The sequence below is a fragment of the Mirounga leonina genome, unplaced genomic scaffold, assembly GCF_011800145.1.
Source record: "Mirounga leonina isolate KUSES-001 unplaced genomic scaffold, KU_Mleo_1.0 Mir_115, whole genome shotgun sequence".
Classification (NCBI taxonomy): Eukaryota; Metazoa; Chordata; class Mammalia; order Carnivora; family Phocidae; genus Mirounga; species Mirounga leonina.
The window spans coordinates 74353485-74365878 of record NW_023270268.1 but is presented as its reverse complement, the minus strand read 5'-3'; the positions used below and the strand labels follow the sequence as shown (position 1 = coordinate 74365878).

General features: G+C 52.0%; 1 protein-coding gene across 2 annotated transcripts; it reads right to left on the bottom strand.

The window, feature by feature from the left end:
• Positions 1-2090: 2090 nt before the first annotated feature.
• Positions 2091-11287, bottom strand: AP2M1 (adaptor related protein complex 2 subunit mu 1). Of its 2 annotated transcripts, XM_034999705.1 has the most exons (12): positions 11163-11287; positions 9006-9122; positions 6886-7151; positions 5837-5919; positions 5417-5422; positions 5081-5216; positions 4846-4987; positions 4441-4560; positions 4199-4334; positions 3999-4096; positions 3368-3479; positions 2091-2696 (listed from the first exon to the last, which is right to left on the bottom strand). In XM_034999705.1, the coding sequence occupies exons 2-12, from the start codon at positions 9077-9079 to the stop codon at positions 2562-2564; spliced, it is 1308 nt and encodes a 435-aa protein (XP_034855596.1). In that variant the 5' UTR covers positions 9080-9122; positions 11163-11287; the 3' UTR covers positions 2091-2561. The 2 variants fall into 2 exon arrangements, with proteins under 2 accessions (XP_034855596.1, XP_034855597.1); XM_034999706.1 differs by lacking the exon at positions 5417-5422.
• Between the last annotated feature and the right edge of the window lie 1107 nt (positions 11288-12394).

Sequence of the window (12394 nt, the reverse complement as noted above, 5' to 3'; positions counted from 1 at the left end):
GCGGCGGCGGCGGCGGCGTGCACGAGACGGCCGTGGTCCCGCGGGTGGGAACCTCCCAAGAGACAGGAGGTTGATAAAGCACACGGGCCTCGCTAGATCTCTGGGTTCCCTTGAGGCGCGCCTGTCTCAGCGCGCCCAGCCGGGTCCATTTTGGAGACCACCGAGAGCTCTGCTGACTCATGGTCGGTCCCTGGCCTCTCAGAAGCCTCCTGCACAGTTCTGGGCGGCCCACGGGTTTTGTTCTGGTCCCCAGGGCCTACGGGCTTGTTGTATTAGCCGGGCGGCCAGCCTCAGTTCTCTCACCTCTGACAGGTCAGCGGACCTGTGCAAATTGTGCTCACTCAGTCCAAACGTCACCCCAAGGCACAAGCTCACTTAACCGCCAAAGGGCAAGAAAACGAGATCGACCAGTGCAAATTCATCAGTATTTATTCCCTACCTACACACCCAAAACAGGCTTCTTTGCACCAGGAAGCTCAGTAAATGAGTGTATAAAGCTACTTTCACTGATTCCCTCTAGAAGTTAGGAAGTTCCCCCAAATGACGCTACTGCTTTACATTTAACATGAATATTCTCCCAACCTGAAGATTTTCACCTAAGATCCATTATCCTTTTGCCATCTAGAAAGATAATCCAACTATTTAAAGTTTAAAAAGCTTGGGGCACCTGACTGGCTCAGAGGAGCATGCAACTCTTGATCTCAGGGTCCCGAGTTTGGCCCCTCCTTGGGTGTAGAAATTACTTAAATAAAACTTAAAAAAAAAGTTTAAAAAGCTAAGCTACTAGATCTAACAACCACTTTATAGGCAATAGATGGAAGAGGAATTTTTTAAAATATTTGATAGAGAGAGAGAGGGAGCACACGCAGGGGGAGTGGGAGAGGGAGAAGCAGGCTTCCCGACGACCAGGGAGCCAGATGCGATGTGGGGCTCCATCTCAGGACCCTGGGATCATGACCTGGGCCAAAGGCAGACGCTTCGTTAAGCGTCCTGGTTAAGTGCCCCTGGAAGAGGAATTGATGGGGAAACTACAAACGATGGCTTCTTCAACAACATTGCAAGAGCTGAGGAGAACCTATGGTTTATAGAATTTAAAAAGTGAGGGGCGCCTGGGTGGCTCAGTTGGTTAAGTACTGGACTCTTGATTTCATCTCAGGTGGTGATCTCAGGGTCATGAGATTGAGTCCTGCATTGCGCTCTATGCTGGGTGAGGAGCCTGATTACTATTCTCTCCCTCTCCTTCTGCCCCTTTCCCCCTCCCCTGGCCCCTCTCAAATAAATAAATAGATAAATAAATAGCATTCATTGACCACAGTGGACCTTGTTTATTTAGATCCAGACACAAGTAAAAAATTCCACAGGACTCTTGGATTATGTGTGAACACAAATCATGAGATACTAAGGAACTGGCCATGAGCTGATAATTGTTAAAGTTGAATGATAGGACACGAAGGTTCATTATATCTCGATACTTCTGTTTATATTTGGAATTTTCTCTAATAGATTTTCTAGGTTTAAAATAGCTGAAGACAAACAAGGGAAAGATGGTGAGGGCAAATTTGCTTTTATCTGCTCCAATACACCAGCAGGGTATGGAATACTCCCCTCAAGGACAAGCTCATCACAAGATTCTTTGGAGAAGAGGAAGTTACAGAAAAGAGAATCTCTTTTATCACCCACTCACCAATGTTTGGGAAGCCTGGGTAATTGGGAAGAGGACAGAATTGAGATGTCAGTTTCTCAGGATGGTGGGAAAATCCAAATGTAAAACTTGCTTAATCTCTGCTAATTACAGAATACCTGCCTAAAGCTGAAAGTGAATTAGGGACAGAATCTCTACCCTCAGGGGACTGGGACCAGGTGGAGTTGCTTGCCCTTGAGGTTGTGTTTTGGGGAGACAGGAGACCTGGGGTAACACCAGTCAGGATAAGGGCTTGGATAACATGAAGGGCCTAACAATCGACACAAGATAAGAGTCTTAAGAGAATTCAGAATGTAAAATTCTACTCATAGCAGGCAGCGTGAGATTCGGGAAGAGCAATTCCAACAGTCCCCCTCCCCATCGAGCTCCCGCATTAACACTTAGCAACTCCGCTCTACAGAGTTTATTGGGTTTATAACTAGACAAAGTCACACGTGTACAAAATGAAGCTCACACTATCCCAAAGCAGAGTAGGGATTGAGGGCTGGGGATCCGTTACTGGCCTTTGGGGGAGCTCCGAGGTGAGGGGCAGCCAACCCTCCCACTCCAGAGAGATGTGGCCACAGGGGAGGGGAGGAGAGGGAGCCCACCTGGCTTTGGTCACAGAACACAGAGCCTGGCATTGGGCCAGGGCAGACGGATGGTGAAGTAGGAGCCCCAGAAACCACCCTCCCAGGGAGCCCGGGGACTGCTCCACCAGTCCCACTCGCAATGTGGTTGGTCCAGACCTAGACTCAGGGGCTGGTGCAAAGGGAAGGCAGCAAAGCAGGAGGGAGGAGACACTGAAGTGTGGTGGCCCAGGGCACCCAGACCTGTGGAAAAGGGCGGGTGGGGAGACAGGCTAGCTGCTACTAGGCAGCTAGCAGCGGGTCTCATAAATGCCGCTGCGGCCAATGTAGCGCACCCATTTGATGACATCGTGGTCGCTGTAGTTCAGCTTCGGTTCAAACACCTTCAAGTAGCGCACCTTGAGGCCAGAGGGTGCGAATGGCACCTGGGCAAAGGACAGCTCCAGTTAGGAATGTGGTCTTCCTCTCACAGCTGCTCTACTCTGGGAAGTTCTGTAGCCCTGACCTACTTCATCTCTCGCTACTACAGGTGTTTGAATGCTTGGGGTCCTGAAAGAAGCTGGGGGAAGCTTAAGAAGAGTCTTCTTAAGAGGTTACTAAAGAAGAGAGCATATCCAAGAGTAACTAATATAATCACTTGGGTTTGAAGTCAGGCCTTGCCTGTGATAACCTGAATCAATTCCTTTAATCAGCAGGAGGCAACAACCAAAGACCCACTGTAGAACACACTTATCCTGCTCAATATTATGGGCTTAAAAAATAAGGTGGAGAAAATTATATGTCTAACATGCACAAAGCAAAGTCAGCCCATTCTCCTGTCTGTAAATAAACTTTGTGTCTTACTTGGCATTCAAGCAATCTAAATTTTTCCAAAAAATTGTTTTATGACAGCTTTAGAAGTCAAAGGTATTTGTCAGTGTGAATAGCAATTTCTAGTAAGAGGCCTGAAGGGGGAAGGAATGGGTCTATGAATTAAAAGTCATTTCCCCTCTCTAGGTCTCATATGCAGGAAGTAAGGTACAGAAATTGACCTGAACAATCCTAAGATCTTTCTTAGCACACCCTGCCATGGCTCTAGGCCCCTCCTTTGCCATACCTCAAAGTTCATGGAAATGGGGGGTCGAGCCCATTTCTTCTTGTCATTGGTGGGCAGAAGTTCAATCTCTGCGCTGATTTGCGATTCCTTCATGCCTGCCATGCGCTTGATCCTGGGAAGAGAGGGGCAATAAGCAGGAAGTGCCCCTGATAGCTTGGAGGAGTTTCAAGGTGGAGGGTGCCTTTTTGGAGGGGTCAGGGGAAGGGAACTAAAGAGCTTGTGGGAGGTGCTAGGACAAAAAGTATGGGGAAGAACCTGATAACCACTTGCTATGGAACCTGAGGTATGCTATTCCTTTAGCACTATTGGCTGCAGTTTCAGCTTAGATACACAGGCATGCTATCCCCTGCTCTCTATTTCACAGAAATATTACACGGGCAAACAGGGAAAAACATGGAAACATTTTGATAAATAAACGCATGCATGCACCCAAGTGCAGGCATGTGCACACTCACACAGAGGTACAGGAGTGAGAGCACAAGCAGAGGTTCCTGGAGAAAAAGGCAGGTACCCTCCCCCCACCCACCACACACACACACTCTCTCTCTCTCAAGACAATGAAGGTAAAACTTAAAAAGAGGGTACACCAAAGCATTTTGAGCCCTGCGGTGGCCTCGTGAAGGAGACTCACTTCCACACGATGGCGTTCTCGCTGGCCTTGTACTTGGCCTTCCCCTTCATGCAGATCACCTGTACCCCGCTTGTGTTCAGTGGGGTTGGGATCCTCACCTAGAAGCCATACAACGGTCAGCGCGCTCTGTCAAGCCCTGACATCAGCTGCCTTTATACCTGGAGACAGTGCTTTCTCCTCCCCAAGTTCCCTGTTCTCACCTCAATCTTCTGAGCCAGTAATGAGGGCTTGAAATTGGACTTGATGACCACCTTAACCTCCAGCTTGGTGCGTCCCACTTCTCGCACTAGTGGGATCACCCGGAAAGGAAGGATGATGTCCTTGGTGGTACGATACCTTTAGGGGTGGGGAGCAAGGTTGGCATAGGAGAGCCTGTCTTCCTCCCTCTCCCCCATCTCTCTTGGCCAGCAGCACCCCCTGCCTCCTCACACCCCAATGGCACCTCATTAGCTCAAACTCTCCATCTGGTGGGATGAAGCTGATGCTGCGTTCAGAGTCAAACTTGCTGAGTCGCACACACTGGTGGAAGGTGCAGTCATCGATGGCAATTGATTGCTTCCCACTGCGAGCAGGGGCAGAAGGTCTCCTCGTTGGTACAGGAGTGTGGCAGGAGAGAGTTGGCTGGGACGCTATCCCACCCCCAAAAGCTGCCACATCCTGGGTAAGGCCTGTGCTACAGACTATGGAAAGCTACCAGAATGGAGAAAGCTGGCAACCAGGCAAGCACACCCTCGGGAAGAGGAAGTCTGCATTACTGCAGAAATGGTATCTTGAAGGAACCTGTGATAGCCCAAGCCCTGCTCACCCCTCCAAGGTCCACCCTCTCCCAGCAACCCTGCTCAGGCACCTCTTGCTTGTTTCATCAGCTGTGCCTTTGCCTTGCTTCTCAATGACAATCTTGTCATTCATCCCAAACTTGCACTCAGGCATGCCACTCAGGTAGCTCTTCATCACCACCCGGCCTGACACATGGGCACTCAGCACCTGCCCTGGTGATAGACAGATACATGGGAACACTGGAGTTAGGACGAGAATCCTGCCCTGATCCTGCCTCTCTAGCTTCATCACGAGAGGGCTCTCACCCTGGGGGGACATGAGGAGGTTCACACTCTCCAGCACATCCAAGAAGAGCTCATTCCGGCGATACTTGATGCCCTCCCGCCGCCAGCCAATCTGCCCGGTCACCTGGCTGGTGATCTGGGATTGCTCTTCTTTTGTCTACATGGGGGGACAGAGAAAAATATTGATGGCCTCATTCCTCTCCACCTTCAATGATCCTGTCTCTATCCCCACTCCACTCATTCCCCCTCCCTTTTAGTCCCCACCCTGTAATTCATCCTCCCCATGAGCTCCATGCGGCAGGGCCCGAAGAAAACTGGAGCAAAGCTGTAAAGGTGGAAGCTGAGGGAACAGCTTACCTGATGCTGGAGGCCAAAGGGCCAATGTGATGCCCACAGGAAGCAGGAGGGGAGCACAGACGGGAAGCAGCAGGCAGAAAAGAAGAAGGCAGCTATAAGGCCTGGATCCTAGAGGAGGGCCCACGCTCTCTCCTCCTGAGGAACACCAGGCCTCCAGGGCAGCCCACACCCTTCCTTCCCCCAGTGCAGAAGGAAACTGCTTGAACTGTATTCCCAGTAACAGAGATGCTGAGTCAGCTGCTCCTAGGGTGGAGGGCCACATACAGCAAAATAGGCCCTCAATCATGGTAGAGGGCTCAGGCCAGCACTTCCTGTCAAAGGCGGGCTCTTGAGTAAGCTGGGACAAGGCTCGTGGGGCGGGGGGGGGGGGGGCTCAATGAGGATGGGCCCCACCCTTGCTGTGGCTGTCCCACTGAATACCTGGCTCTTGATACCCTGCTGAGTGATGAAGGTTTTCAGTGCTCCTGTCTCTGAATTCTGTGGATAGCCAAAGTCCAGGATCTCTGCAAAAGGAAGGGAACCATCAGCCCCTGGAAAAAACTGAAGGCTCCTTCAGTCCAATCCCTCCCCTGGTCTGGATCTATCTGGCCAGCACAGCCCTAGAAGAGTACGGGATCATCTGCAGCAATGTCCTCTAGCTTTGTAGCATTTACTCTGGGATTTGTGCTTCATAAGAAAACATAATTAAAACGTCAGATTTTTTTCACAGAGAAAATCAGAAGAATCTCACGGACAGTGGGTAAGAGATCAAGAAGCACTGAGTCCTTGGGCGCCTGGGTGGCTCAGTTGGTTAAGCGACTGCCTTCAGCTCAGGTCATGATCCTGGAGTCCCGGGATCGAGTCCCGCATCGGGCTCCCTGCTCGGCAGGGAGTCTGCTTCTCCCTCTGACCCTCCCCCCCTCATGCTCTCTGTCTCTCATTCTCTCTGTCTCAAATAAATAAATAAAATCTTTAAAAAAAAAAAAAAAAGGCACTGAGTCCTTAGAAAACAGATCTGGGAAGGAAGACTCTGTTCCCTTAAATCATACCCTACAGAGGAACAGAGATAATGCAACCCCAGCAGTTGGTAATATCTCACCCTCCTTCAGGCTCTGAGGCAGCTGTTGAGATAGAAAGCTGGAAGGACAGTCAGTGAACTAAGGCCCAAACCACAAAGGTAAGAGGGAAATGTGCTTAACTGCAGGAGGCCCAGCTACCAAGCCCCACAGTTAGGTTCCTAGCCCCCTGAAAGATCTTTTGGTCCTCCGCCCCATCTCCCCATACCTCCACTCGCTAGCCTATTTCTGTGTTCTACTTCAGAGCAGCCTTTAGGGCTGAATTTAGACTGGCCTTTTCAGGGCTCAAAAGACCAGACAGTCAGGAAAGAAAGTTCACAGGACACTGGAAGGAACCTCACATGTGCCCCTACCTCCAGGCTAGGCCCCATCAGGTCCATCCCCACCCTGGGCCCACCGCCCTGCCAGCCTCACCATCCAGCAGCTCATATATGAGCACAAAATTGTTCTTGATGTTCTCCTCGCTGATCTTGCCAAAGTAGGCAGCCATTACGTCACACATCTTATAGAGGAATTCGAAGACCATGGCAGCATTGACATTCTGCTTGGTGACAGCTGCCAACCAGATGTTGGACCGCTTAACATGGAAGAAACTGGTGCGAGCGATGTTGGTGACGGGGCTGCGAACCTGCTGCCGGGCGTGGATAACATTGACCCGAAAGGCATCCACTGCATTCCTCCTGAGGGAAAAGGTACAGAGGGGCTGCTCAGCACCCCGTCAAACCTCACTCCATGGGGATCAGCCACAGCTGCTAACAACCTTTCCCCCTTTCACTGCTTAAGTCTGACATGTACTCTGAAGCCAATGCCTAAACCACTGGGGCAGTTCCCTTGTGGCTCTCAGCAGAGGCATGGAAGTAGGGCCGGAGCTGAGCTGGTGTCTGAAGGGAAGTCAGGTGGGAATGACAGGAGGACAGGTGTGGTGTTAATAAAGTAAAGTCCATCAGGCTTAAGGAGGTATGTTCCCGACTCCCAGGCCTGGCCCCAATTTCCCAGCTGCCACCTCTCTAACTTCTCATTAAGCTCCAGGCCCAAATGAGAAAGATACCCTTCTTCTTCTTCAGTTCTCCCACTTGTGATCCTACCAGCGGGGAGGCGTGGCTTTTCTAGAACTGAGACAAAGCCACCGTGACTTTGGAGAAGGCTCTAATCCACTGAGGAAGAAGCACCAAGGGGCCATGGAGCTGGACCATTCATTCCTGTCCAGGATCCAATTCCAGGACGAGTTCAGGGAATGAAAACAGATGAAGAAAACAATGATGGGGGGGGCAGGGCCCCCCACCCACCTGTGCCTGGGCGGCAGCTTGATAGGCTGCTTACCTATTGCTACGGCAGCCAATGAGATGGGATGAGAGAAATGACGCCAGCAAGAAGAGGAGAGTGACAGCAACGAGAGAGAGGATTAGACACACAACACACTGGGGTGGGCAGCAGACACCATGAGGTGGAAGCTGACAAGCAACAGGCAAGGGGTGGGAAAGCACAGCAAGGCACGCAAGACAGTATGTGCCCTGGCTTAAGCAGGTCCATCCAGGGCAGGAGGGAGTGCAGATGGGTGTAGCCAGCCAGGTTCAGGCAAGCCAGGCACTCCCACAACTCTAGTGCATGCCCACCACCAGCCAATGGACAAACAGCCACAAAGGCCAGGCCAGCCCACTAGCCAGGGAGCTGGGAGCCAAGGAGCTAGGGCACTGCAGCAGGCCCATTCTATAACTATCTATCCTAAACTCTTAAAGGAAGAAAAACAGGGCAGCATGAACCAGAGGAGCCTAATCTCATTAGAGCTGCTGAGGCTAGGATGTGTCCCCTCACTCAGGAAAGAACAGCGGCATGCAGGGTGGGGCAGAATGAGAAGGCAGGCTGTGCCTCCTTGTTAAGGTCTGAGGGACCCAGAACAAGGAGCTCTTCCAGGTCTACTCTGATAGGCCAGAAAGGGCCACATGGCTCCCTGCCCTTCCCTTAGTGACCCGGAGAGTGCCTCAGGCTTGCTCACAACCTCTCTTCTAGGAGTGGCCCCAAGGAACTGAAAACAGCTGAGTCAGCAGCCTGCCTCCTCCCGAGAAAGGGAGTGGGAGAGGATTTGGAAGCCTGGAGAGGCTTTCAAGAGAATCCAGTGAAGGCTCTCATCATGAGAAGGGCTTCTGAGAGCAAGACTTAGACAGACTACTACCACTAGCCTGGCCACTAACTTCAGCCCCTGGAGAAAGATCTCCCTCCTCCTCAGAGGAGGAATTAATCTGCCAGGGCAAAAGCACTCATTTCCAGCAAGTAGGTCTGTCACTAAGGGAAGCAGACGGCAGGAAGGGCAAGAGTTCCTAAGACTGTGGGGGCCACACCATTCCACAGGTCCCGCCTATTGCCAGGCCAATACCACCAGACCTAATGGGAACCAGGCTGTATTAGCTGAGCTTCTAGGATGCAGCAAGGGATGGGGGTGGCCCAAGTCAAGTCTCTGGTAGGAACGGACCTGGTCCTACATGCTGGGGAGGAGGGATGAAGGGTGGGGGCACAGCTGGCTCAGCCAGGGGACTCACCCGATGTCATCTCGGTAGACCCGGGAGATGAGCACCTCCCCCTTGTGATTATAGATGAATAAGCCTCCAATCATGGCGGCAGCTCAGTCTCCAAGGCCCATCGCTCTGAGAACAGACCTAGGACAGGCGGAGGCAGGGTAAGGGAAGGCCTGAGAACCTCTGCCAACATCCTCTGTGGGGCTGTGCAGGTCACTGGCTGGGCTTTTTTTCCTGACTCAACCCTCCAGTAAGTGACCCTGAGGCCCTCCCCAGGCATGCCCCTCCCCTTAGCCAGGCTCCAGTTCCTGTTTATCCCACACTGGAAAGGAGAAAGAAATGGAGAGGGACTTGGGCCCAGGATTCTAAGGCCATTTTGACCCTCCCTTTTCTGGGGCTGAGCCCAGAGAGTAGCCCCCTCCCCCTCTTCACAGTGCTGAGCTCAGCACGGATCCTTTTTGGCCCCTTCCTGTGCAGACTCTCACTCAGACTGTAGCCAGTGAGTCACGGTGAAGGCCTGCCTGCGGCTGCAGGAATGGCGGTAGGAATTACTCCACTTTGTTCAGGTCTGGGGCCCCCAGGCACAGCTTTAGGAGCACCCAGTCTCTCAGGCTCCACTACCCTTCTGAGAAGACTGCAGGGCCTGAACCTGCTGCTCTCTAATTCACAGAAGTCTAAACATTCCAGGAAAGGGTGTGCAGGGCGTGGGGAGGAGAGAAGGGAGGCCTTAGGCCCTGACACCAACCGAGGAGTGTGGCTCCAACCAATCCCAGGCAGTCAGATAAGCAGGCAAAAGAGCAGAGCAGAAAGGCCCCAGTCCTGGCAGACTACACTTCAATGACCCAAGCTGCTTATGAGTTATTTTTAACCACCTCCCTTTCAAAAAGGGAGGATCCCTCTCAGCTCCCAAAGGCAATAAAAATAAGGGGGGTGGGGGGTGAGGGGTGAGGGTACAGTTCATAAAATGAAGAGATCAATCCAGCTGAAATTCTATGATTCCAGACCCATGACATAACTCATTTCTGGCCTGAGTACCTACAAGCAAGGGGCGGAATATGTGAATTATCCAAATTATTTGGGTCAAATTAATTTAGACTGTTTGCAAGGAGAAAAAGGGTTAATTTAGTTCTAGATTTCCTGAATTAGCTCTGCTATTAATTTCACAGGGCAGAGGGAGTTTAGCAGACTTTTCTAAACTGGAAAATAGAGCCTATTACTGTGGCCATCAGGGCCTCCCAAACTCAGTGAGAGGTCTCTCAAGGTGGTGGTGAACACATTTCACCCTTCAGTCCCAAAGAGGCTGGGAGAAGAAATGCAAAATGGAGGTAGAGCCCTGAGCAAAGAAGCAAGTTCACAGGTATCAAGTGGTAGGGACCTCAGAGCACCAAAGAGCAAAGGTGGGGCCCAGGGCAGGAAGGGAATACTGAGTTAAGGGGAAAGACTGGTAGAAACAGCCAGGCGGTCTACTTCAGGTGAGCCTGCAGCAGCAACAGGGCTGGGGGGAACATCTGGAGGAAGGAGTTTCCAGTGTGACAAAGGTAAGGCTTTGAAGAGGAAAAAACAGTAGGGAGAGACTGACAGTGGTGAATAAGGGAAAGCTGGGGCTGCGTAACTTGCTTTGAGGTTCAAGCGTAGAGGCATGAGCGGGTGGTGGGCTTTTCGCCCTGGGGAGGAAGACATCGCGGGAAAAATATGGCTCCACGGGGGTGCGGGGGCTGTCACAGGCCTGAGGAAGAAGAGCCGCGGGGTGTCACTCAACTGGGAAGAGGGGGTACCGCAGGGTGGGAGGCTTGTCACAGTCCAAGGAGGCGGCACAAGGGGGTGTCACTGTCCTAGGAGATGGGGGAATTGTCCTTGCGCTGAGAGGAGGCGCCAAGGAGCGGGGGGGGTTGTCACGATCCCGGGTAGGGGGGCGCCGCGCGGCGTCCCCGCTCTGGGAGGATTCCAGTAAGTCTCCCTCTCACGGGAGGCGCTGGACGGGTCAGGTGGAGGGCGCCGCTCCTGGCCCGTCCTGCAACCGCGCCCCGGGCGCCCCCGCCCCGCCGTCAGCTCCCTCCAGATCTGAAGGCTGAGGCCAGTCCTGGGTGTGGGCAGCTTTCCGCGTAGCGCAGTGCAGGGAAGGGCAAAGCTGGGCAGCGTGGTAGGCGTTCTCCCTCACCCCTGACCAGATCCCGAGCTTACCTGGTCTCCGCGACCCCCTGCTCGGCCCGCCCGGCCACTCTCCAGATCCCAAGATGTCCGCCCACCCCCTGCTCGCTTGCCCGCTGCCTCGGCTTTCACCGCAGTGCCGCGGCCCCGCCCCGAACACAGTTGCGCGTGCGCGTCCACCGATCGCGCCGACTACATATCCCGTCAGGCCCCTCGACCTTCTCGCTTACAATTTTAAGCTTTCTAGGTTTAGCAAAACTACAACTACCCGAATGCCTTCGGCTGGGAAGGCGTGCCTTGGGGGAGGAATAGGCGTGGCCTTATCCACCCTTTCACGAAATACACATCCCATCATACGCCACTCCACTCACTTCACTTTCCCTACTGAGCATTCTGGGAATTGTAGTCTGCAATCCATCCTGTTCCTATTTCAGTGTTGAGGAAAGCTTCAGAGAATTAATACCATTTGTTGAAGCCCATCTGTCAAGCCTGAGATTGCTGTAGGCCTTTTCTGTCTCCGGAGTCCGAGGACTGGCTGTGCTCACTTTACACACACACGACTTGGCAGAAGTGTTTGTACTGAAATTCCTGCTTTCTAACACCACCTCTGATTCTCCCAAGAGTTTTTCATCAAATATTTGTTCCAGACATGAGCCTTTTCCCAGGGTTCAAGACCCAAGTAAAAGGGCAGGGAGCAAGAAGGCAAATACTTGTAAGAAACTAGCCAAAGCTTTTCAAGAATGTCTGTTCTATCCCAGCTATACATACGTATGTGACCTCTCAAGCCCAGAACCTGTGTGCCTTCTAGTGACAGCATATATGTTGCTTAAAAAACCGTTGGCAAGTTTAATTTAACTGGACATGGAATTTGAAATCCCCTCTCTGATGAACAGAGTTAATCTTCAAATCCAAGCTGAGAAGAGACAGCAAACCCTCAGACATGAAAGGCCTACTTCCTCTTGCAGGACCTAAAGAAAATCTGTTAGCTCTTCTCTTTCTGTAGGGAGAGATGCCCTGCTGCCTTCACTGCTGCTGAGCCCATCATGAGAGGAAGGACAAAAAGGGGCAAACCTGGTTGCAAACCCTACTGTCCCAGCATCCTCTTGCTACAAGCCAGGACATGGCAGGATAAAGATCTGGTCTCCCTCAAACGGTGGTCACAATGTGAATCCATTAAGTGACCGAATATAGGCATTTCTAATTCCTGAACCAGCACTCAAGGCTTCACTGCTACCTTTCCAAAAGCTTTATCTTCAGTAATATCC

Excerpts from the sequence above, each read along its gene's own strand:
- AP2M1 (XM_034999705.1), bottom strand. The coding sequence starts at position 9,079 with ATGATTGGAGGCTTATTCATCTATAATCACAAGGGGGAGGTGCTCATC. Across the intron at positions 4,097-4,198 it reads TACTGGCTCAGAAGATTGAG|GTGAGGATCCCAACCCCACT; the intron begins GTGAGAACAGGG and ends TATGGCTTCTAG. Across the intron at positions 3,480-3,998 it reads GAGAACGCCATCGTGTGGAA|GATCAAGCGCATGGCAGGCA; the intron begins GTGAGTCTCCTT and ends CTCTCTTCCCAG.